This window comes from Lytechinus pictus, chromosome 3 (assembly GCF_037042905.1).
Source record: "Lytechinus pictus isolate F3 Inbred chromosome 3, Lp3.0, whole genome shotgun sequence".
NCBI classification, from domain to species: Eukaryota; Metazoa; Echinodermata; class Echinoidea; order Temnopleuroida; family Toxopneustidae; genus Lytechinus; species Lytechinus pictus.
In genome coordinates this window covers 40,938,335-40,965,676 of record NC_087247.1, presented here as the reverse complement: position 1 = coordinate 40,965,676, position 27,342 = coordinate 40,938,335, and the positions used below count along the sequence as shown (strand labels likewise).

General features: G+C 35.9%; 1 protein-coding gene across 2 annotated transcripts; it reads left to right on the top strand.

The window, feature by feature from the left end:
* Positions 1-4,742: 4,742 nt before the first annotated feature.
* LOC129257227 (uncharacterized) lies at positions 4,743-19,512 on the top strand. 2 transcript variants are annotated; one of them, XR_010293080.1, is made up of 6 exons: positions 4,775-4,962; positions 11,092-11,144; positions 15,164-15,283; positions 16,664-16,820; positions 17,402-17,789; positions 17,901-19,512. XR_010293080.1 is itself a non-coding variant. In XM_054895510.2 (5 exons), exons 1-5 carry the CDS (start codon positions 4,851-4,853, stop codon positions 17,560-17,562), a joined length of 603 nt encoding a protein of 200 aa, XP_054751485.2. In that variant the 5' UTR covers positions 4,743-4,850; the 3' UTR covers positions 17,563-19,512. The 2 variants fall into 2 exon arrangements, 1 of the variants encoding a protein (XP_054751485.2); XM_054895510.2 differs by having other exon boundaries at positions 4,743-4,962; positions 17,402-19,512.
* The last annotated feature ends 7,830 nt before the right edge of the window (positions 19,513-27,342 follow it).

Here is a 27,342-nt window from a genome sequence, read left to right as displayed (position 1 = left end):
GGAACTCTTTAAAACCTTGGAGATGTAAACCAAAGTTTGAAAATGAATGAGGGTTGGTTTCAATGACTACATGTATAGCAAATATGTACTACACCAATTACCTCTTCATGAACCCAGCATGACCTATGTACAGTACAGTGCATACAATGTACCCTGAATGTTTAGTGTACCGGTAGCTGATAATAGTGTGTGCATAGGAGTTACACACAATAGAAGGCAGTCAAACACAGCCAGCAAACTTTTTGAATTTGAGAAAACTGGGCAGAAGCTAGACATCTCAGAGACAGTTATCAAAATCAGGCTGAATAGTTTTTGTCCTATATTGTGGTGTATTTCACAGTTTTTTAGGACAAAATACAGGCACTCATACACACGTTTTTTCTTAGTCTGAGAATTTTAAAAAATCAGCTGCTCACAAAGTGCAATGATCCCTTTAAGTAATTGTGAGTCTTTATTTCACAGTAATGGCTACATTGGTTAAGAATCATAGCCAGTATGATTGTTACAATGTTTTCACAATTCTGAATCAAATTTACTTGTATACCTATGAATGAAATGGCAATATATTTTCATTTCAGTATTCACAGGGTGATTCAGAACCTTGGACCATGATTTAACCTTCTCATGAATTGGTATTAAGTTTTCATTTCGAATTTTGGTCGTATGCCAGTCTTTAAAGTTGAATTAAGAAGGGGGTGAGTTTCCATAAATATAGGTTCTACATACAATATATAGTATATATAAGTTGTTCAAACACATAGCATGTCACAATAATCCTCTGCCTTCTCGATATTTTGCTTTGAAAGTCTATGAAATTAGCCACCTGTCAGAGCCCGAGAGACGAGTGTACAGAAAAGTCACTCGGAGTGTGACGTCACCGGGGGGAATTTAGTATAAGAGGTGCCTGAATGTCATACAGAAATGCTATGCAGAGAGAGAAAGATATTTTACAATTTTTTTTCAAAGCAACTCAAATCAAACAAATAGGACTGATATGTACAAATCTTTACTTTCCCTGTATAAAAAACAGTATGAATAACCACCATGAACTCTTCAATCATGATGTAAGATAGCAAACAGTGAGTTATTGAATGATATTTTCACTATTTCTCATTTATTTTATCACGATGTTCAATCAAGTGAGTAGCTGGAAAGTAATTCCGGCGGCTAGCTCAGCGCGCGCTGAACGCATACTAGTAATACTAGTGACTAGTACACACAACACCCAGGCATTGAGTGTACTGTTATGGTCTGGTATGTCGACTTAGTTCATGGCCGTGCAGCGATCCCCTGGCGTTTGTTCTTCTTTTCTTTTGTCTTTGACTCCACTTTTATATCCTCTGGATCATTTCCACTCATAGCTCATTCCACAGAACAATCTTGAACCAAACGTATAGTATTCTTTCTCGGCCTTCTGAGTTGTTTTCTATATTTAATTACGCTAGGGGTCACCGTCACACATACAAACGCAATTCGGAAGTGAGTTGAAGACAGAAAGATATATAGTAATTAGTATACATCTCTATGGTTGAAGACAACAAGAACGGTACGGTAGCTCGACAGCTAGCTGCGCCGGAGCGGGCGGCCGGTCGGCACAAAGCAATTCCGCAACCAACTGTGTTTTTTTTGCAAGAGCCGCGTCACACGCGGATAAATATGTCAAAATAACACGTCTGCTACGTTATCGACTGGTGAGAAGATCTCGATCAAATTTCATATTATTTACCTTGAAATTATTCCTTTAGGGTCTATGATATCATTCTGAGGGAATTCACATATTTGGAATAATAGTACGGCCACAAATATTTTAATCATTTCCTCTTTGCAAGTTCTATGGCTCGCAGATACAACTTCAACTGCAGTTATTCCATATGAAGGAGTACGTGCATAGTACACAAAACGGCACTGCCTTGATTACTACACCGGGACCGAATACCCCCCGGTGACGTCACACTCAAAGAACACCCGTCTCGGTAGGCATTGCAGGAGTGAACTCAGGGAAAATGGGTAGGGATAAATCGTTCAAATTCACTATTTTGAAAAAAGAAAATGGGGGGTCGAATCACCTATTAGTGTTTGGGGGGTTGTAAGGTTGCTATTAATGTAAATATCTCAATATTTGGAATCGTCTTCTTAATTCAACTTTAAGGTGTGCGGTGGTCTTAAGACACCATTGATCTATGATGTCTTTCTATCATGTGTCTTCCCTGTAGAAGCTTAGCTGATACATGTTGTTACCATAGAGATAGTGGAAGAATTATTGGTGATTAAATGACGTCCTTGTGATCAGCAAAATACATAACTTCATTGTTATTAATACTGCAATATCAGAAATAAGAACATCATTGGAAGCAGTCACCCATCCTTGATCATTATATAATGATATGAAACATCTCTCGAGAAGTGCTGGCACCTTTGATAAGACCCTGCAAATTATATAGTTCTATGTGAATAATGATAATGATTTCATATTAAAAATTTGAATGAATGTAATTATGTAACTTTAAATAACAAACTCGTTTGCATGTGTACCTTTTTTTATTGTTTGTTTTCCTCCTAATATATTGTTATTTAATTTTTATTTTTTTTTAAAGTTATTTTTATTTATTGATTTTTTTTCTTTTTTATTATGTTCTATCTTTAAAATCTTTCTTTCTCCCTTCCTTCCTTTTTTTCTTTCTCTCTTTCTTTCTTTTTATTTATTAGGCCGGGGGGGGGGGGGGGCTTAATGCCTACACCAACTGGCAACTTACAAAATAACTTGCAATAACATATTTTTTTTGGACACTATTTGAAACATGGTCCAAGCCAAGATTGAGTGATGAAGGTCTGATGAGATTTTGGGATTCTGTGGTCAAAGTTTGAAAGTCACAAAGGTCATTATTTGAAAATTGTATAAGTTTCTGATCTGAAAATAGTGGAGGCAGAAAGTTTGAATCAATCTAGTTTGCTCTCTTCTAACAAATGGCAATGTTGATTGTATGGTAGAGGATATGCAGAAGCATTGTACAGGTAACAGAATTTTCCTTACATTAAAGTTATCACTGTCAACACAATTTGGCCATATCTGTTGGATTATATACCATATGAGAGATAAGGAATAGGTTTTCTTTCGCTAGTGATTATAAATGCATCGTTTTGGTTTAAATTTGGAAGAATGAAATGATATCTTATGATGTGCAATCCTGTACCAATAAAAATTTTACAATTGAAAAAAGTCCCCCCCCCCAAAAAAAAAAAAAAAAAAAAAAAAAAAAATCCAACAACATGGAGGTTTTTTACATATATCCTTGGGCTTTGCAAAGTATGAGTTTTTGTACAGAATCTTAAGCTTGAATGAGCACTGTCCATTTTCTAAAATCTCCTAGAAATCGGTTGTGCAAAAAACAATGATTACCATGCTGTGTCAAGGGAAAAGGGCAAAAAACAAACTGACCTTGCTGTACATTATCTTTTACTTATTTTCAGGGGGGGGCATTTTTGGTCAATGGAAATAAAACAGATACATTGTAACTTATTATAACAACTTTTTTAAGCCTCTATAGACATAACTTTTAGTTTGTTTGGCCAGCTGGATCTGGAGTAAGTAGACTAAGACTTGATGGGGTGGGGAGCACTGTGATAGGCAATGACTTGATGGAACGTGAGAGGGGAGGGCACTTTGGGATACAAGAGAAAGTAGACAAAGACTTGATAGAACGTGAGGGGATATTTCGGGACATAATTTTCATAAAATGATATTATTGATCATAAGCTTTACTTTGAATCATAATTTTCTTCAATGAGGATATACAGTATAACAACATGCTTTTTATGTTATTTCTATAGAGCTCAATCTTACCCAGTGAAAAGTGCAAAAAAAAACTACAGTTTACATAAGTATATGACCAATGGGAGGGCTGATTACCAAGGTTGGATTCCCCTTTGAATACATCTCTCATGAATTACATAAGTAAGCTACAGTGTAGGATATTTCTATTGATGTTGAAGGTTTGCATAGTGGTATGAACAATTGTGGAAGTGGTTTACGGTACACCATGTGTGAAGTCCTGGAAGGACTGAGATAAAAAAAAAAAAAAAGGATAGAGGTACAAGTGAAATGGAAAGACAAGAATGTGGAGGATGAAAAGTAGAGTAGGCCTATTCTTTTATTTCTATTTTTCAAAAATTTTCTATTTAATATTTGGTATAATTTCAGAAGAGAATTAAAGACATGCAATTTTTAATGAAACTGCTAAAGTTCACCATGACAAGTTTATTTTTATGTTAAAAGCATTTCAAATCCATTAAGTTGAGGTCAAGCATACAACATGTTTAATACACCTGAGCTCCCACTTTTTTGTCCTTGTTTATATTTTCCCTAATTTTTACAAGATTTTCTGACCTGTCATTTCTTAGTCTGTTTTCAGATTATTTTCTCTGACTTTTCATTCGAGTAATGCCTTTATCTTTTTTTTATTGAATTTGCTATTTGCTAAATTTAGTTTTAACTTATGTCAGCTGGTCACGCCAAGTTGCATCATTAATACAGACAGACTTAGGAAATCATTAAGGTCACATTTCGTATTTCAAACACTTACACTTAACAAGGATAAACCAATTTATCATCAGTCCACTTAGAGTGTGCTAATGGACTTTATCATGAATGAATTTGCTATTCAATGACACACCTCAGCATCTGTCTCCCATGTCTTTCAAAAGAAATAATTTCCTTCATTCTAAAATGCTATTTGAATGATATAAATCAACAAACAATACGAAGTTGCTTAGATTTGGGGTTATTTAAGCAAGACTTTGCTTATTTTGTCACTCATTTGTTCTGGTGGTTGAAGGAAGTTTATATTGTATATATGCTCACAAGCTCTCCGTGCATTATAAGATCATTTCAACAAAAGTCATCTTTTAATCCTGTCATGTCTCAAGTTTTAATTGCAGTTTCACTATGCTGTTTATTCTATCAAGGTAAGTCAAAATTAACCATACAGTTCTATCATATCTTCTTAGTTTCATAAGATTTTTTGAGTCAATTTCTATTCATTCATTTTTATTTTTTTTGTGCATTAATAGCATTATATGAAATGTTTTTCATATAAGTTCTATTTATTCTCAACAACTTTCTTCATCTTCTCCTATTCTCCCTCTAGTCCAGGAAAAATAACTGATTTTGGGGGTCAACCGCAAACAAATTGCAATATAAATTTTTTTACCACAATGCATTTCCCTGAAGTCCCCAAAATGAAAAATCACAGAATTGGAAAGACGTCTAATTTACATAAATCCAAAATGGCAGCCAAATTTTCAGAAAATTTGATTTTTCGTACATAGATTTTGACATGAACATGTAATTGCCACAAAATTAGTGTCATATGAAAGAGAAATAAATTTCCTATAATTTGGTATTATTTATAGGGGATAAATAGATAATTGGGCTGAGATTTTTTTAGTAGTAAACTGCATTTTTGTCATTTTTTCCCAAAATTTGAAAATTTTGGAAATACATGATTTTACATAAATCTAAGAAAAATGAAGCAATTACCTTGAAATGGTCCAGAAAACTTTATTGATATACTATCATCATGTGGATGCAATTCGAAATTGGCGTCATTCTTTTTAACAAATTTATAAGGTATCAAAGTTGACTACCGGTATTCAAATTTCACAAATGTCGCTTTTTGTATGCATTTTCGTAGACTAATATGTATAACATATCTAGTGTATACAGTACAGTAGTGAAATATTGTATGCATTTATCTGCACTTTTTAACCACTTAGTTAAGATTAGGCTTTTCTTTATCAGATACATAAAAAGGGCTGGCACATTGACGCCTACCCCTCTCAGGGGGCTGTCAAAGTCACGCCCTCTGGCTATATCATGTTGTACAGTGTGTATCCAAATTAACGCAACCACATTTCATTCCAAATTTGTGAAAAATTTGTTAGCTTTATAGTCCAGGAAAAATTACTGATTTAGGGGGTCAACCTCAAACAAATTGCACACGAAATTGTTTACTGCAATGCATTTCCTTGAAGTCCCCAAAATTTCATACTAAAAGTGTTTTTAAAATCCATGTAGTGGAAAGACGTCTTATTTGCATAAATCCAAAATGGCGGCCATCGCAAGAATTTTCAGTAATGTTTACTTATAGTAGTACCAACACTTGTCTGATCATAGCACTTAAAAAAATTATGATTAAAGCATTCACCTTTCACCAGTGTTATATCTTACCATAGGCTTCGTCTTAAAACTAAAATTAGGATGCAAGTCAGATTTGGCCTCTGCTGACCTCTAGAGGTCAATGACCTTAAGGTCAACGACCTTAAAATATCAGAAAATTTATGTTTTGCATCATTAGCTCATAATAATAATGCAAACAAAATTATTATTCAATATTGACTTTCAAGGTAACCTGATATTCTAGAAAGAATTTTGTGTATCATAAATGTTGTTGTTTGACCCTGGAGCACTGGAAAAGGTCAATAACCTTAACATATTACAATATTGATACTTAGTATCAGTGGTTTATGATAAACAGGCCTCTCATGAAAAAATTACAATAAAATTTATTTCAGCACAATGCATTTCCATGAAGTCTCCAAAATGACATACTAAAAGTCCAGAAAAATCCATGTAGTGGAAATTTAAGACATCTAGTTTTTGCATAAATCCAAAATGGGGGCCATCGTGAGAATTTTTCATTTTTACAAATAATAGTAAAAACACTGGTCTGATCAGAGCACTTAAAAAAATAATGATAAAAGCATCTAACTTTCACCAGTGTTATATCTTACCATAGGCTTCATTTAAAAATTCCAATGCAATTCAGATTTGACCTCTCCTGACCTCTTGAGGACAATGACCTTATGGCCAATGACTTTAAAAAATTGATGTTTTGCATCCAGAGTTCTTGATTAGCATCATGTTATATCAACTTGTGTTTGAAATTTGAGGATCTCTAAAGAAATTTGACCTTAAAATGTAAAAATATTGGTACTCGGCATCACTGGTTGATAATGTTTTGAGGTAATTGACCTTTCACTTTCCTCAGCAGTCAAATGTTGAGATCTGCAAACTTTATTCAAATGATCAGTTTAAAATAACAAAACTATATCATCTGTATATTTGTAAGTTTGTAACTCTAGGGGCACGTTTCATAAAGAGTAACTTTGCCATTATGGCAACTACCATGGCCTTAGGGTTCAGCAGCCAATCGAAAACAAGGTTACCATGGTAGTTGTCATAATGGCAACGTTACAACATTTGTAACTCTCTATGAAACGGGTCCCAGGTCTTTTTGGCTAGTACATTCCTGACTGAGGTTAGAGTATTGGGAGGTTTTAAAATGATATCTAAAATGCCTCAATTAATTTTTTGCAATTATCATCTATGTATACTTCCCGAGAGACTTGCAAGCCGGTTTTCCTATCTAGATTGTAACCTGGTGTAGTTGCTCTTTAGAAGGGAGATGCAGCTTACCACGATGCTGGTTGGCACTGCACTTCTCTTCCCATAACTTGCATAATGGTGACTCTGTCAGAGATTGGACAGAATTAAAAATATGTTTCCTAGATTTTAGGCTTTTTCAACTAGTTTGGCATCATAGATTAGATGGACGCTATATCTTCGCTGAGAGCTCTGTGGTATAGCTGCTGATCTGCGTATATCAGATGGGCAATACCTGACAGGACGTACAGACTCTTCACATTTTTTGGCTTTAGATAGTTTGTGATATTCATACAAGTGTTTTCTAGAGGTAGACGTGTCCAAGACAGCACATACATACTCTGTAGCAGAGTATTGGTGGAGGAGTTTGTCAGTTCCGGAGAAGGTTATTATGGATCCTCATTTCCCCCCTTCACTCTTAATGTGATTGATCAAGGTTGACACCAAGATATATTGCATGGTTGCAGTGCTGGAATGGAATTAAAACCATAGGTTGTTTTGAGTTTCCTCAAAGCATGAGGATTGTGGGGATGAAACAAGCTAACCTTTGTCTTTGGGTTTAAAGACAGGACTCAAGCAAGAACACTACCCTGAGAGAGTCAGTTCTTTTGAATTCTTTACTTGCCGGTCTTCCTGTTGAGCTCCATAAAGAGATGTCTGTTTTCTAGTAGAACTTTGATGACTTTCATTGACTTGGTCAGATGAATGTCATCAATAATTTGTATAGCTGTAAGAGTAGACCACTGTATCAGATGCAGCTGCTACTTCAACAAATTTTTCTACACCCGTTAGTTAGTTACCGTATTAAGTCGGAAGTCTTCAGTGAACTGAGTCTGGTTGAGAACCTAGCCTGTATATTATTTCCAAAGTTAAAAACCAGCCTGGTTAGGAATATGATATGTTGTTCTATAATGGGACAATTTTTTAGGATGAGATGCTCAAGTAGCTTGTAGAGATATCAGAAAAGGGCGATTGGCCTGTAGCTTCTAGGCACATTTGGATCTTTCCCAGGTTAGAGGAATTACTTTAGCCTTCCTCAAAATCTCTGGGAGATGGGACTGTGTAGCAGTAGTATGGAAGCTTAAGATGTTCATATAATCATCTCGTCATGTCTACATCTCTTAAGGAAAAGAGATAAGATGACGAAATCTAAGATCTCGACTTGTCTACATCCTGTGGGAGAGATGATCAGGTGACAAGATCTTGGATTTCGTCATGTCTACATCCTGTGGGAGAGATGATCAGATGACATGATCTGTGATCTCATCATGTTTACATCCTGTAGGAGAGATGATCGATGACAAGATCTGGGATCTCGTCATGTCTACAACTCTTAGGGAAAAGGATAAGATGACAATATCTTAGATCTGATCATCTCTCCCACAGGATGTAAAAAATGGCGAGATCCAAGATCTTGCCATCTGATCATCTCTCACACAGGATGTAGACATGACGAGATTTAAGATATTATCATCTTATCCTTTTTCCTATGCAGACATGACGAGAAATCTGAGATGATAAATGAACATCTGGGCGGCAGATCAAAATGTTTCATTTACTCAGAGTGGTGTCACCGAAGCGTGCTGCCTTTCCCTTCTTTGTTCCTTCAATTTCAATATCCAGGTGAAGTCTCCATTGGACTGGTCCCATGGAAGATATTCACTTTGGTGTATCTTGTACTGGGTTGTTCTATTAAGCAGAAGCTGGATAGTAAACTAGTTAAGTTTAATATTCTAAATGAATTGACCTTTGAAAGTTTCAGGGTTAAAGGTCACAACTTTTAATACTCGCAAATTTTCTCATGTTATAAGGGACCTTATAAGTTAACGAAGTATTATTATGCAAAACATACATTTTTATGATATTCCGACGTCAATAATCCTTTAGGTATTGCCTCTAGAGTTCAGCACAGGTCAATTCTAAATTGCATCCGATTTTTAAAATGAAACCTACGATAAAATATAACAGTGATGAAAGTTTACGCTTTAATCATATTCTTAGTGTTATGATCAGACCAGTGTTTGCACTACTACGATTAATCATTTTGGATCACTTTTGATGCCAAAAAGACGCTTTTCCACCACTTGGATTTTCTGGACTTTTGGTATATCATTTTGGAGACTTCATGGAGATGCAATGTGTTGAAAGAAATAGTATTGCAATTTTTACACCTTGAGGCCTGTTTATCATAAAGCAATGATGCTTAGCATCAATATTCCAAAATGTTAAGGTCATTGACCCTTTCTAGCTCTCCAGTGTTCAAAGGTCAAAGTTTATAACGCACCAAATTCTTTCTAAAATACCAGAATACCTCGGAAGTCAATATTGAATAATTCTGTTTTCATTATTACTATTTTTATCAAGAGCTAATGATGCAAAACATCCATTTTTTTATCGGAGGTCATTGACCTTAAGGTATTTGACCTCTAAAGATCAGCGAGGTCAAATCAGACTTGCATCCTAATTTTGAAATGAAGCATATGGTAAGATATAACACTGGTTAAAGTTTCATGCCTTTATCATAATTTTTGAAAGTGTTATGATCAGAACAATGTTTGTACTACTATCAATAATCATCAAAAATTCTCATGATAGTCGCCATTTTGGATTTATGCAAATTAGACATCTTTCCACTACATGGATTTTTCTGGACATTTAGTATGTAATTTTGGTGACTTCATGGAAATGCATCGTGCTCAAATTAATTGTATTGCAATTTTTACACTAGAAGCCTGTTCATAAATCAGAGATGCTTCGTGTCAATATTCTAAGATGTTAAGGTCATTGACGTTTTCCAGCTCTCCAGGGTCAAAGGTCAAGACTTAAAACCCACCAAATTCTTTCTAAAATATCAAGATACCTTGAAAGTCAATATTGAATCATTTTGTTTTCATTATAACCATATTTATTATGTACTAATGATGCAAAGCATCAATTTTCTTATATTTAGAGGTCATTGACCTTAAGGTCATTGACCTCTAGAGGTCAGCGGAGGTCAAATTTGACTTTTATTCTGATTTTAAAATGAAGCCTATGGTATGATATAACACTGGTGAAAGTTTCATGCCTTTATCATGTTTGAAAGTGCTATGATCAGAACAATGTTTGTACTACTATCAATAATCATCAAAAATTCTTACGGAAGCCGCCATTTTGGATTTATGCAAATTAGACATCTTTCCACTAAATGGATTTTTCTGGACTTTTAGTATGTCATTTTGGGGACTTCATGGAAATGCATTGCGTTGAAAAAAATTCTATTGCAATTTGTTTGCGGTCAAACCTTATTTTTCCTAGACTACTCCTCCTCTTTGTCTACTCTAATGGTCATGTTGCCTGCTCTACTATCATACTTCTACTACTTTTTCTACTATAAAATGAAATCAAGCACTGTCCCTCTAAAAAGAATAATTTCCCAAGTATGAAAACAGGATTCTTCTTAATCCTTCGATATTCTCATATCTAGAATATGCTTCTTTCTGTAAAATGATGCATATTTTCTACTCAAATGAATTATCAATATCTCAAAACTCATGGTTTGCCAAAATCCCCATGACTGGGGCTCTCATCTTGGCCAAAACCACGATTTCATCTCCCATTTTCTGAAATTGAATCATTTTTTTTTCTTCTCCATTTTCTTTTTTTTCAAGGTTCTGCTCACCAACTTCAGTATTCACATTCTCCAACATATGACTTTTTACAGGTAGGCTATGATTGAATCAAAAGACCTTACCATTTCCAAAGATAATAGCAAACTTCTTGTTTTATACAGTGCACCTCAGATAAAACAAACAGGCAATCATCTGTTTTTATGTACTGGACACATTTAAAGTAAATAAATAACAAATAACTGTAAATCTTAAAGTCTCTTTGTTTTATTGTCTGAAATTCATGCTATAGGCCTACTTCAAACATGAGTGATTAAAAACAAATTAAAGAAATGAATACCAATTAAATGTCATTGATGGCGACAGTATCTGAATTTCCTGGGTTGAATTTCAAAAGCTATGTTCTGAATGTTCCAGATATACCTGTAAATGATATACCCCAATCCAAGAAAATGACCTAGCACTAACAAAGTTCCGATTATTCAACATAATGCTTCATTTTTAATGGGCTGCCTTTCAGACTCATGTACCACTACATTTTGTGGATAATCAGCAATGCATGGAAGATTATTAGTAGAAATGCATTTATTTGATTTGATAAATTATAAGAACACATGAATTATCCCTTAAAATACACAACTTTGTTTTGGTTAGTCAGCTTTGCAGATCGAAGTTTCATTTGAAATCGAAGAATACAAACTTTCAAGATATGTTATCTTATTTATATAAAAAAAACCTGCCAATTAAAAAAAAAAGAACTTGCTTCTTGCTTCTAATTGTGTTTACTGAGTTTACGGTAAGAAATCAGCAACATATAAGTTGCATCAAATGAAAGAAAAGTCTGTTAGCTTTGCAATGGTTTCTCATTTATTATTCATAGTTATAATTATCATGTTTTATAATGTTGGGTTAAAGGTCAGTTTCATTTTTAAGGGGGGGGGGGGGGGGTGGGTGGGTGCACTGTATTACACATTTCACAGGCAGTTTCCTGGTTTGAACATTTATCATTCTATTGTTATAACAACATACTCTGTTTTTCCAACTCTGTGCTTTCGTTCATTTCCATAGTGCTTCTATGAATAAGACTTTATTGAGATTCAAGCCATAAAGAAAGAATACAAATATGCAATCATTGTTATGATTTGGAAATCATATTTATCAGTATTATTACTTATTACTTCTACTGCACTTTTCCCATTAGGCCCAAAGCACTCAAGGGTTCATTACATGCCGCCGCGCACAAAAAAATCAAGCCATAGAAGCCGTATGTTGTGGACACCAGAAGTGGGGTCGCAGCACGCGCGACCCACTAGTTAGAAACGCAGCTCATGGTGCGAGGTTAGTATACTAATACTAACCTCGCAATACGTGTGAGTGGGCCCAAAGTGCTTACAGTTACATAATTAAAATGAATTATATAATTCTAAAACTACTAACCACAAAAGAGATGCCTAAAACCAAGAAGATTCTATGACTGGAGTTCCAACAGGCAACAAATTTATTCAAGCAGATGTTTATTTCTAAAGAAGCACAAAAGAAAGAACGGCAATAAGGACCTTTTGATGTCCGCCTTCGAAGCCGCCAGTTTCAGTGAAGAAATCCGAGGGGTAAAATTTTACGAATATCCATTTGTATCAACTTTCCATCTTTCATATTGTGGCGTAACCGGGCTCTGTCGGGGTAGCGTTCTGCCGTCTCGCAGTCTCCAGAACCCGGTCCACGCTTCTCCTCACTTATATATCTCTTTTTGGGCAGGTTCTCTCACAAAAGTATATTGTGCAACGTGGTACACTCTCTTGCTCCTCTGAAATACACCAAATCACCCGCTCACTCACCCTAAATCATGCAAATGAAGCAACCTGGGAGATATTCAGTATACAGTTCAACTTGATTTATTCGGAGCTTACATCTTACAACCGCACGCCACCGCTGCTGCAGCTCCCAGCGAACTGACGTACTTCTCCTATAATCTCAAAGCATATCACAACTAAAAATATCGCCCTCTACGACTAAACTATGAAATACATCTTAAAGGTATAACTCATTATGCTACAATATTAATAAACAAACTGAAATTTGAATGCCTGACAAAACATCAATAACCAAGCACTAACCAATTACGACGAGATATTTGCCCAGACTATATCTATTAACCTTTAATTGGTGAAAAAAGAAAGAATTTGACCTTTACTGAAACCAGATTTTAACACTTTTCCGATCGTTTGCGCCGAATAAAAATTTCAAATGTGGTCGGTGGAATATTGTTGTTCATTACTGTATAAGCCAGATGAGTGCCCGCACATGCCCAGTCGAGCAAATTTGAGTCATATTTCAGGACATATTGCATAGTTTATTTTCGCATGCCTCCGAATTATGTACTACATATATAACCAGACCAACATCATGAAGATGCCGCGAAAAAGTATTTATCATCACAAAAGCATATTTCCCTTTATGTATGACCTATAGCTGCGAGTCATGCAGGAATCATTTGTCTACACAATTGCAAGAGATGTTGAGCAAAGTGCATGCCTGACATACTTTCTGCTTGTTCGAAGAGATTTTATATGCTGTTACTCCATCTCATTTGAAACCTCCTTGCTAAAACAAATGCTTATAATCTACTCACCTTACCTGTTTTAAATCTCGTATAGTTTCATTATTTTTTGAATTCTTTTACATAGTAGACTCATAAATACAAGAGCACAGTTGGCAAAACTTACCCCACGTAGTGTATACAGATAACTTCAACATATGGAATAAAGATAAGGAATAAGTCAGTTCGGAGTTACATTCTTCGTATGATCATCAGGAGGTCATTTGAACTCTAATAGCATAGTGGTTTATATTCAATGAGATAAGCACCAACTCTGACGTCTTGATTATTCATATATTCCTTTTAAATGTTTTCATTTAAAGCAAGAATGCGTTCAGTAACAACTTGTATTCAACAGTTGGCCAAGTACATTGTAATAGCAACATGTGAAAGAATTCAAAATAGAAATGTAACAAAGACCTTCCTGACCTTCTTAAAGCATTCATTGATATGCTATTCTAGTCACCTGGGGCGGTATTCTGAACCTTGTCTTTTCTCCATATTTTATCTTCTCTCAGAGATATGACAAAATCGGTATTCTGGTGGATCTCATAACTTTTGTCACAAAAATTGTCATAAATTTTGTCTCTTCTCTTTTATAGCCTGCACCAAAAATGCATGGCTTTAAATGCGCATAATCCTTTTATACAAGCAAAAGATATGCCAAAAGTTATGACAGAAGGATAGCAGTCATAAATTTTGTCATATAATAGTACCAAATATCCCAATACCCTGCCAACTGAATGTCAAGCATATAATGATATCATTTAGATTAGATTGTGCCTTTGTGGTATTAGTTTCACTCATCATCCATGACAATTTTCAAAATAATTTTTTCATGCCACAATTAGTTAGGCCCTACATATTAATTCCTCCTTTTTTTCTCTGTTTTCCTTGTTTTTCTACTTCTCCTCTAAAATCGTTCACAGCTCCCTGTCTCTTTGTAATTAAACGCATCAATATACGCGTAGTTGCGCTATGCCAGCAACTGTATTAGGGATACGCCCTACCTGGCATGGGTCCTTTCTATTGGCTAGAAGGGCTCCCACTAGGAAGTAACGATGATTTTGATTGGTTTGCTTCTGAAAAGATGGGCGGGAACTTTGAGAGATATGACAGGGAAAAGACAATGTTCAGAATACCGATTTGTGACAATCATAGCAGTGTCACATCTCAGAGAGAAATGACAAAATTTATGACAAAAGTTATGACAGTGTTCCAGAATACCACCCCTGGTCTATACAATTTGTGCATCTTGCTATGTCAGGCTAGCTTATGTAATATCTTGCTTTGAAATTTGCCTATCCTTATGGAAGAAAGGAAGGGTCAATTGTACAAACTTGCCCATGAGGTAACTCCGAACAGGTCTATTGTATTGTCTTCAATAATAAGAATCCTTTTGGTAACCATAATAAACACTTGCCAGATTCATATTGTATTTCAGATCAGATTTTCAAATGGGTTTGAGAATGACAAATTCATTTTAAAAGCACTATCCCTTTTTTTATTGCTGTACAGTATATTGCTAAGACGATTGATAATAAGTTTCATGGTGATGTAGTATCAACTGAAGACAGAACAGGTGAATTGGAGACACCATACGTATCAACAAGGGACCATGACATGGACAAAAGACAAGTGGGTATCAAACCTCTCCCATTTTCTCCTCTTTGTTCTTATATCGCTGTCTCTCTTGCTCTCGCCTCCTCTCTCGGCCTGTCTTTTGCTCATTCCTCCTCCTCCCTTCTCTCTATCTGTCACTCCTACCTGTATAACTGGGAAAGTACATTATTTTGAATAAGATTATTCTTTATGCTACATGTGGTGTACTAGTATTCAGAAAAGCAGTGGTTGATTTATAAATATCTCTACTATAATCATTTAAGAGATTAGTAGCACTGACTTTATCCATACCTACTACATATTTCATTTGTTTATAAATATTGAAATCACAATGTTTTCAAACTTCCACTAGGATAATTTTTACTAACCTTTATTTTGAATCAAAAGTAAATAGCTGCAGATATACAATTTGAGTCAAAAGTTTACAAGTACCTAGACCATTATGCACAAATTCTCCACTGGACAATTTACATTGAAAAAAAATGTGTTGTTATAATCAATTTGGTACGAAAGAAAAGAATTCATCATACTACTTTGTATTTATCTAATGTTAAGTATCTTAATATGATTTTCATTTTTATTCAAAAAAGATATCTGGGCAAAATCTTACATCAAATCGTATCTTAAACATGTCATGAATTTACATACATTTCCTTCTGAAGAACCAAGTTTGCGTCAATTAGATGTCATAACTTATCAAGAAAACTATTTGATGAATTTTCAGGTGTATGTATACTTTTGCTCCTGATGAATATAGCCATGAGCTCAAGCCATTTCATGTTATTTTTAACAATACCATACACACTCGCTAATTCTAGTCCCATTGAAGTCTAAAATAAATGAAAGAAAATCAAGTAAATCAATACATGGCTTTAGAAAGTAAGATAATATTGATTTTGAAATCATTTTCAATTTTGCCAGAATTTGAGATTTTTTCAGATGACATGTTGATGAACTGTTGTTTATTTTGTTGTAGTAGCATAATATTTTTAAAGATTTCAGATTTCTTTTTGCAACTGACTAGTTTGGAATGCCGAGGTGTATGCCCAAAGTATATGTACATTTAAGTCTCAAACTGTAAAAGGATATATAAAGTTTGAATTACTTTTGTTTTCTTTCACTAAGTGAAGATTTATCAATATTATATAACTTTCTTATTTCAAATCCGATTCAGTCGTTTTCAGCATTATACTTTTTTTTATTTTTATTTTTTCATTCAAATCAACGTTTTTGTCTGGGTTGTCATCGGTCTCAAATCAATACTTGTTGCTTTTGGTAATGATGATTTTAGATTTATTTCTCTGAAAGAGCGTTTTCATTTTGTTCTGAATTGCAGAGTATATTCTTTTAAGCTGGATACAATATCTAATTCACAATCAATGTTATTATCCGTAGTATGAGATGCTGTCTGATCCATGTGCTGAGGACGTAAGACATGAACGATTATTCAACCTCCAGAACAAGAAAGGAGAACCTCGAGAGTTTGCTCCTGACTTCAGAGTATATATCTACACATGTCGGAATTCAGGCTCCTCATGCGCTGGTCTGCAAGGTATGTTCAATCAAACAGGGTCTTGTTTCATAAAATATTTTCATTAATAGAAGAAATGGAATTCAAAGGTAAACTGTAACATACATCATGTTGTTTTTAGTAAAAAAGAAAATTATACCAAAAATTAATGAGGGTTTACAGAAAACACAGCATTGCCTTAAATTCCATATTTTGTGACTTGACGTGTGAGAACTGCCCCAAATGTCACATTGTAAATGTAAATCCTGTAAATTTAAATCATTATTTTTTTTTTTTTTGATTGATAACTTCATGGTGCTACCTGTATCTCTAAATCAATATTTCCATTTATAGATCTAAGGCACAGGCATATACTCTTTTACAACTTCCAGAAAAAATTGATCTCTATGGAATACACCACAGATGAGGGAGCTGCTCAAATGTGATGTCACAAATTAAAAGCTTTGACCTTAAATTGCCAAAACCTTCATTAATAGCTTTCTCTCATTTCTATTTTATCAAAACAAACTTGACATCAGCGTGAACTTCCCCTTCGAAATTTTAAATAAAAAATAATCATAAATACAGATGTAATGAAACCAATGATTCACTTCCATACACAGCCCCACCTGCTGTGCGGGAAATCCGGAAGACTGTTTGCAAGGAGCGGATGGGCTGGATCCTGGCCCGAGTCGGGAACCCTAATGACAAGAGCAATGCTTTCACCTATGAGATGGTAGGCCCAGTACCACGAGGTTGCTTCTGTGGCATCAGAACAGCTTAGATGATCATTGTACCAGAGAAGGACCAACAGAACCATGGACCACATAGAGGGTTGTTCTAAAAAATGCCACGATTCATTGTCCCATCCATGTTTTGGCCTGTAACATTGCAATCTTGCATGATTTCTGTTCGGATTTTTTTCTAGTAGTAACATGGGTATCTGGCCAAGACACCACTACTCGATGGCCGGTGATGCTTCAGCTTGAAAATATTATACAAATAATGAATGTTCATGAGTAAATGGACAGAATACTTCATGAGGTGGAAGATAAAATGATCCATTCAGCGAGGCATAGCCGAGTTGAATGGATCATTCATTTCATCTTTCACCAAATGAAGTATTCTGTCCATTGCACGAATGAAAAGAACATTCATTATTTGGTTTATATGACACCTAAAAAAATTATTTTGTGTATGAAATTTATCAATTTCGATGCAAAATATGATCATGCAGTGCGGGCTCGGTCTGTTTATTGTCGCATACATACAACATACGCACTGCATGCAAACACGAGTGGTTTTACTTGTGGTGCTTGGAGTCTCAGTGCGCGCATGCAATGGACAGAATCGTATGGATCCAAAATTGCACGATGAATGGATACAAAATTGCAGTTGATGACATCATTGTAAATGGGCTGAATGATCGATATCAAACAACCAATCAAATGACAAGGATCTATCTAGGTGTCATATAAAGATGAACAACTCTTTAACATTCGTGAAAGAAACATCCATAACAAAATCATTCGATTTTCAGTCATATTCTGATATATCTTGCATTGTTCTGTTGATTATGTTTGAAAAATAACATGGATGGATAGCCACTGCTCCACATGGGTGATTGATGGCCAGTTTAGCTTGACTATTCAAGTAAGTTTCAAACACCCCAAAACATCAATTTCCGTTACACAATCATTTTTAATTTTCATCAATATTCAGAAATATCTTGAATAGTTTTAAATTTTGTGTGAACAATGACAGGATTGGAAGGCCATTACAACATCTGTGTGCTTTGGCTTGACATGTGAACAAGTGTGTTAACTTCCATAACATTAACATTTGTAACAAAATCTTTTAAAATATGCATTTATATTCGGATCTGGGAATTGCTGGTTACTGCAAATAGATGCAGTGAGCAGATTTTTAAATTTCGTGTTCATTAATTCTTGTGAGGGTGTGTGGCCAAGGGCTGCAAGATGGTTGAGTCATGAATCACATTTTCTTGAGAATGACCCTGGGATATTTCTATGACATTGAGTACTATTATTTTATAACTCATTCTTCTGCATTATGGCAGAAGTCATTACACTGACTTTGGTCAGTGATATCAAGTCAAGCGTGCAAAAAAATTCATGGAGGATGAAAAAAAATATCCATCACAAACTGTTTAATGTGCTTTACAATGAAGCTACTAGCATCATCAGAAACCATAAGGGACAAAATGTAATTTCTAACTTCATTGTCCTATGTTGGTTTGGGGTGTCATTTCTAAACTTGTCCCCATGTGCTATTTTTCTGTTTTTTCTAAAATTCTCCATTGCATTACTTAATGTGTGTGTTGTACTTAAATATGAAGTGTCATATCACAATGATGCTTTGTTGCATTTTTAACACCTCAATTGCAAGATAGTGCACCTTTGTACAATTTTACTTCAGTACAAACAAAAAAATTAACGAGCATTTTGTGTACTACAGAAATAACTATTCTAAATGGATCATTGAAAATGTTGAGCACATTGGGCACCAGATTTTGCCATACATTTCGCATAATGGAAGCCTTTCGGTCACCATTTTTATCAATTAAAATTTTCCAACTTGCCAATGACTTAAGCTCAATAATGTGTCTGCAATATTTGTATAAGAAACCAGCTTAAAGAAGAACAAGTGTGTAAAGATGACTAGATGAGTCAATTAAGACATTGTCAATGAATAAAAAACAATTAACATGAAATAGAGTTTATTCACATATTTATTCTGAAATTTCATAATATGGAGTATGAGTAGCATGGAGGCAATTTGAAAGAAAGATTCATTCACTAAGGTATGAGAGGAAGAAAGGTGAAAATATTTGAAATTTCAAAGTAATGAGAACCATTTATACAAAAATAATGTAGTACTACTATATTTACTAGTGCAGATCCTGACCAGGTTTGCATTGTGATCATTGAAGATTTCATACTATTCACATTTGTTGCTTAATATCAATCAGGTTTTTTTTTTTAATTACAACATGCATAAACCTTTGAAGGTGGATAACCTGGGGGGGGGGGCAGTCAAATATATTGCTGTGACACGCGTGACCAATAAACGTGTTAAAGGGGTTCAGTTTGGGACGTGGGCCGCGCGTGCACTCGTTAAAGGTATCAAAAACACAGATTTTCAAAAATAAGGGTGGTTTTGAAAGACTGGTCAATGGTCAATCACGGGGTCAAACGTATTTAGGGTATGATTTTTTTCCAAAGCTTTTTTTTTCTAAGACTAGCCAAACGTGTTTATGGTATGTTTTTTTTCCCCAAGCTTTTTCCCCAGGGCTTTTTCCTCCTCGTTTCTGAAAAGTGTTCAGGTTCTTCCTGATTGTGGAATTTTAACCCTAACTGCGCTGGGGGTATGCAACACCCATGAATATAGTTTTGTCTGTAATTAAACATATTGTTAGCAAGAAGACAAAACTTGTTTTAATAGGGTCATATTCTGGCGACCACTTGTTTAGGGGCCAAAATGTGTTAATGAAGCTCGCGAAAAACTTGTTTACGGGGTTATTTTGCACACAGAGAAAATGCATTTAGGGGGTGTTTGGAATAATTTGGCCATGCGTGTGTACAGTAATACATTTGACTGCCCCCCCCCCCCCCCAGGGTGGATAATGCGATCAAAAAGTCTAAAACCTGAACTTGGTAATAATAATAATAATACATTGTATATACAGCGCTTAATACATGGTGTTTCTAAGCGCTTTACAAAACGATTAAGTAGCATGCATTAATATAATTGAACATTTAACAAACAAGAAAGGAAATGTACAGTGTAAAGTATTATCATATATTACAATTTACAAATTAGGTTAGAAAACGGCCTACTCAAGTTGAGAAATACAAAATAATGATAATAATAAAAGCAATGACGTTTATTAATAAAATAGTTTGAATTCTATAAGTTAAACAAAATGCAAAATGATTATCAGAAATACAATGACATATAAATTATGTTCGAATAATAGAGCAGTGCAATAGCTACTAGTATACACATACGGTTGTATGTGTGACAGAGACAGAGAGATGGGAACAAGAGAGATGATAAAGAGATGGAGAGAAGAGATATCAGGGCAGTATCTTAACCGTAACAGGACTGGGCTAATTGAGATGTATTGAGGACTGGGGGGGGGGGGGGACATGATGCCCCCCTTCTGATCTCAGCGGCTGTTTGTGCTACCAGTATTGTGCAGAAATTTGGCACACACATTCCTTACCACATAAACTACAAGCCAGTAATATAAAAAAAAAAATCCAAAAATAATTATTTCTTATTCATTCTGAATAAGATACGCAAATTTATTCATGAAAAACATTACTTGCATATATACTCATAAAAAGACTGGGGGCTGATTCAGCCTCCCCTCAACAGTCCCCTAAAATTAGCATTTTAGAGGACATTATTCACTTAATAATTAGAGTGAAGTTTTGATTTTACGCATAAATTAGTAAAAATTAATTAGCAACTAGATTTTAATTTGTCATGCGGACGAATTAGGTGGTTTGTCTTATCAGTTTGATCGTGATTTGGTGACTTTTGGTCAATGATGATGACGATGATTATGATGTGATGATATATTTGATTAACACAGAGATCCACAGACAGACATATATATAGCCAAGCCAATTCCAATGAATTGTGAGATACGAAATAAACCACATATTTTGACATATGCGTAGGGACGCACCATTAGATACCCAGAAGGGGGGGGGGCTGGAAGTTTGGGTTGATGCAAATTTTTTTGAATATCAAATCAAAGGTAGGCCTAAACCTAAGAGTTAAATTTGATGTTTGGTTTAAATGTTTGTGCACGTGTTAGTGATGTATGTTTGTATACATTTTTTTTAATGTGAGCTGCAATTCTTTTGGCTAATCAGAATATCTGATGAGTGATGGGATGTAAAAATGAATATGAGAAAAAATTATGCCACTAAGTTCAAGCTTATCATTTTTTGCTTCAAAAGTGTGAAAACCTAAAATTTAACCCCATAGGTTACTTACTAGGTCTAGAGGACTACACTCATACTGGAATTATTATAGTAATTAATTATAACTAGTAAACCAAATAGATTACAAATTTCAATCACAGATATTTGGCAAATGAATATGTGTCTTTTATTATTTTTGCATTTCATTTCTTCAATCTAGAAAGTGGACATAATTAGACAGGTCATGCTGCTCACTTTTACTTTTAGAATTTGTTAAATCCATTAACCCTTTACACATTTTTGCTGGAATTTTTTTTCTAGTTTTAATAATCACCTTTAACATTTTTTTTTTTGGGGGGGGGGGGATATTAGAAATAGGATGTACCAGGCTCATCGATCCATCAGGAAAATACAAAGCATTGGGGTTTCACAGGCCTATTTCATTTCCCATAGACTTGTGTGTTAAAGAGGCACTTAAAAAAATTCATAAAAAAGGAGGAAATTCGAGGGTTGAATGTTTACTACCAGTGGATAGGATACATATCTGACCAGCTCATTTTAAAAATAAATCGGCATTTATGAAGACTACCGGTACACCTAACGGGATCAAATTTGTCACTTCAGAGAGTAAAATGGCCCTAATTCTTCCGCCAGTAAAAAAATAGTTCCATAGTAGTGATATATCTTTCCCATGTGGAAAAAGGAAGTTAAGTAGGTACCCTCCCTACAATCAGTGTTAGATTGTCAGTCATATTCATTCATTTTTGTCAATCAGCAATATCAAATTTAAAAATTGAGAATTGGTTGGCTCAATTGAATATCTTTTGCCTGCCAGTTGTAGTGAGGCCTGTGTATAACCTTTATTATATCGCACATGAAGGTTTCTTTTTAAATTACCTTCCTAGCTTTTCTTTAACATCTGTACACTCACTTTATCACAAAGAAATGCATGAAATGTACTTATGTATTATGTAATGACCAATTTTAATATTACTCCTATATGTCTAGTGCGCTATGGATTTACACACATCCTACCTGCCTATATATAGTTCAACAATGGATGCAATGTAGGGCCCAAAGTCCTATAATGCAAAAGTGTAGATATGCATAGTGTGCATATCTGGATGCAAGAACTGCCCACAACATAAATACCAGATTTACATGAGTTAAATGAGATAAAAATAAAAAGAAATGAGAATTAATATACAAGCATACTATACATTAATATCTTCCTATGACAAGGGGTGTAAGAGAGAGAAGGGGGGAGAGAGGGGCTAAAAATAAGTAAAAGTTAGAAAAAGATAGCAGAAGCACTCATTCTCAGCCACCCCCCCCCCCCCCCCTCGAACATACTTACTATGCTTTTCTCTACCCATAACCCCCTCCTTCTTGAATCCATCACTCTTCAGTCAAATTCTAAAGTTCTCTCTTCTCCATCCCTTTCCCATGAACCATTTTCACAATTGAAATTGATCAAGGCCTTTCAGATGTTCAGTATATCCTGTAATGGGTGCTATACACGAATACAGCAGTGATTGTTGGTATACGAAAAAACACGAAAACATGCAACCCAGAGAATAACGTTAGCCTACACAGCCTATAGCCTCGGTATACAAACACATAGCTACTAATCACAATTCGTTACCTGATATACCCCCTATATAGCCTTGCATATATAGCCATTAAGTTCAGTTTTTGGACCTCTTGATGATTGAAACATGTATACTAGTGAAAATAATTTGCTACTGAAGAGTTTGGGCTGGTATTTCATCCACTAGGGAATTCCCCTTGTAATAGGCTATATAGTCTAAGATATAGGTTTCACAGGCCTAATTCATTTCCCATAGACTCGTGTGTTAAAGTGGCACTTCATAAAAAATAAGGAGGAAATTCGAGGGTTGAATGTTTACTACCAGTGGATAGGATACTGTAACAGTATCCTGTTTATGTGATTTGTTCAACTGATAACCTATAATGTATATTCAGTTAGAGGGCGCACTCATGCTCAGTAATAGAGTACCCTTCCTACCTGCAAATTCTGTTGTCGGTCTCACCCTTTGAGGAAAGAAAAATGTCCAGCTTGAGGACAAACCTGTTCTGCCTGCCAAAGAAAGAATCACTTCAAAGCCTCCAAGGTTTGTGGAATGAACAAAGTTCATGGAGTGCGAGAGAACAAGAACACTTCAGACAGTGACACCTCATCTTGTGAGAGTATAAGCACTGTGAACATGATTGTCAATGCAGTTCAAACGGACAGAGGACCAGTATACTGCATGATGGAACTCAATGGCCAGCGTGTCAAATTCCAAATTTACTGTGGTTCCACGGTCAATCTACTGCCAAGAAAGTACCTACGATCAACTGACGTAATACGCCCTGAGGTGGTACACCTGCAAATGTGGAATCGGACATCTTCTGACTCGATAGGGAAGTGCAAGGTCAAGACAGTCAACCCGGTGACTGAACTGAAGTACAAGGTAGATTATGTCATTGTTGAAGAAGACCTTACTCCATTGATCAGTAAGAAGGCTGCAGATTAGATGATGCTTCTAACTTTCAACTATAGTGACTTTGAACAAGTGAATGCAACACACACTACTGACTTCGTGAAGGGGTATCCTGATGTATTATCCACTTCTCAGATTGGTATCCTACCAGGTACTCCAGTACCCTTGACTTGGTTTACATTTCCAAAGTATTCATCCACTCAATGGGTGATTTCAAGTTCGGTGATTGGTATTGAGAGTAAAAAGGCAGCTGAACCGAGCTCCAACACCGTGCTAGGTTCAGAGGGATGATAACGATTGCGTTATTGATAGCACATGACGTCACGCATTTGCGCTGCTAAATCATCTCAACTTCACGCGAGAAGTCTCAACGACGAAAATGAAATTGGAGAGAAATGCATTAAATTCTCATCGTACAGAATACCAATGCTTTAATTAATTTAAGAATTTGAAGGAGTGAACATTATTCTTCATCAAAATATATAAAGCTCAAATGATTTGATCTTAACTGTAAAAGCTAATTTTACGGGGATGTTTCATCATGTTCGCCGTCTGTTCATGAGCTTGAGATTGCTAACACCAACACCGAACTTGAAATCATGATTTTCCCATTCCCTTGGGGTTGGTGTTGGGGAATGGGGAAATTGCATGTAGATCGTCAACACCAGCCGCAGTGCTGGGTTCAGCAGACGACAACACCATCCTTCAACACGAACTGCCATATTTTCCGAGGTCAATCCTAACACCAGCCTGATTTCAAGTATGGTGTTGTGGCGGGTGTTGGTGTTGTCACAACACCAACACCAGATTTCAACACCGTACTTAAAATCACCAATTGAGTTGTTATCAAGCAAGACACCATGAAAATGGACTCGAGAATGCAAGAAAGCATTTGAGGCTTCTAAGGATGAGTTAGTCTCTTCTCAAGTGCTCGCACAGTATGATGTGAATCTTCCTCTAGGCCTTGCTTATGATGCCTCACCATATGGCGTTGGGGCCGTGCTTTCACACATCATGCCAAATGGAGAAGAGCGGCCAGTTGCATTCGCTTCACGCACACTAACAAGCAGTGAGCGGAATTATGCACAGCTAGAGAAGGAAGCTTTAGCCCTGATCTTTGGAGTGAAAAAGTTTCACCCTTACATCTATGGACGTCACTTTACTCTCATAACGGACCATAAGCCACTTGTTACCATATTAGGTCCAAAATCTGGTGTTCCAACGATAGCAGCAGCTAGGATGCAACGCTGGGCTTTAGTCTTGTCTGCATACAGCTATGACATCAAGTATAAGAGTGGTACACATCACATGAGTGCAGATGGCCTGTCTAGACTTCCAATGAAAGTGAATCATACTATAAAGGATGATGAAGAGAACATTTTTCATTACAATCACCTAGACGATTTACCTCTGACATCACAAGAGATTGCTCCTGCTACAGCAAAGGACCCAATTCTATCACAAGTTGTACAGTACAAACAGAGAGAATGGCCAAACTCAGTGGATGATGATAGTCTGAAACCATATTTTCATCGCCAGCATGAACTTTTTGTTGAGCAAGATGTCTTAATATGGGGACTAAGAGTTATCATTAACACCAAAATGTTTGCAGACTAAGATGAAGTTGCTGACAGAGCTACATGATGGGCACATTGTTATGAGTCGTATAAAGAGCTTGGCTAGAAGTTTCTTCTGGTGGCCTAATTTGGACAAAAACATTGTCTCAATGGCAGGGAACTGTCACACGTGTCTCAATACGAGAAATCAACCAACTGAAGCACCGCTTCACTCATGGAAATGGCCTTCAAGAGTTTGGGAACGAGTTCATGCAAAATTTTACAGAGCTAGATGGCCAGCATTTCTTCATGTTTTCGAGTTGATGTTTATTCCAAGCGGATGGGATTCTTCCCTGTGAAAACGACAACAACTAGTGCTATGATTGATGTGCTACGGCACATATTTGCCACACATGGACTCCCTGAACATTTTGTATCAGATAATGGACCTCAGTTCATTACTTCGCAGCTCGCAGAGTTCTTCAAGAAGAATGGGGTGAATCATATTTGAGTTCCACCGTATCATCCTTCATCAAATGGACCTGCTGAACGTTATAATAATAATAATAATATACAGTTCTTGTATAGCGCATATCACATTATGAATATGAATAATGTCTCTATGCGCTTCCAAAGGACTTGGATATTATAACCCCAGCTGTAGCTTGGCAGCCGTAATTACTAAGATTACAGCGCACACGCATTTCAAGGAATAAATTCCTGCCAGGTACCCATTCACCTCACCCGGGTTGAGTGCAGCACAATGTGGATGAATTTCTTGCTGAAGAAAATTACGCCATGGCTGGGATTCGAACCCACGACCCTCTGTTTCAAAGTCAGAAGACTAATCCACTGGGCCACAATGCTCAAACCTTGAAGCAGAATCTAAAGGCATATAAGGAGAGTGGTTTGACTACCCAGCACCAAATTGCCCACTTTCTCTTCACTTATCGCAATACTCAACATTCCTCAACTGGACGAACACCAGCCGAATTACTGTCGAAGAGACAACCACATACTCATATGAGTCTCATCAAACCAACTTTGGCTGAAGCAGTGGAAAAGAAGCAACCTGCTGTCAAGAAAATCCATGACAGAGGGCGTACCAGCATTCGTCAATTTACACCTGGAACCTGTTGCATAAAACTTTTCCATAAAAAAACTCCGGCAAACAAAATTATGCCATTGAAAATTACACATTAAAAACACATCAAAAATTTTATGCAACGGGTCGCAGGTCAGCGTGTTATGGTACGTGCATTCAGAGGGAAAAACAAGTGGGACGATGGAGTCATTATGCAAGCTCAGTGACATATGTTGTTCAAGTTAGTGATAAACAGAGACATGTACATCTTGACCATATCATACAAGGACCCATTGATGACTTTCCTTCATCCACCTTTGAAGATGAGGATGATATATCATTTTCACCAGCATCACATGACCAGCATGATGGACTAACATCACCTCCTCTGGAACAAGCTACATCTACAGGGAGAACAAACAGATATCTTGTTCATGATCGACGTTACAAGTAGTC

Coding starts and splice junctions, on each gene's coding strand:
- LOC129257227 (XM_054895510.2), top strand. CDS start 4,851: ATGCTCACAAGCTCTCCGTGCATTATAAGATCATTTCAACAAAAGTCA. Junction 4,963..11,091: donor ATGCTGTTTATTCTATCAAG/GTAAGTCAAAAT, acceptor TTTTTTTTCAAG/GTTCTGCTCACCAACTTCAG. Junction 15,284..16,663: donor ATGACATGGACAAAAGACAA/GTGGGTATCAAA, acceptor TATTATCCGTAG/TATGAGATGCTGTCTGATCC.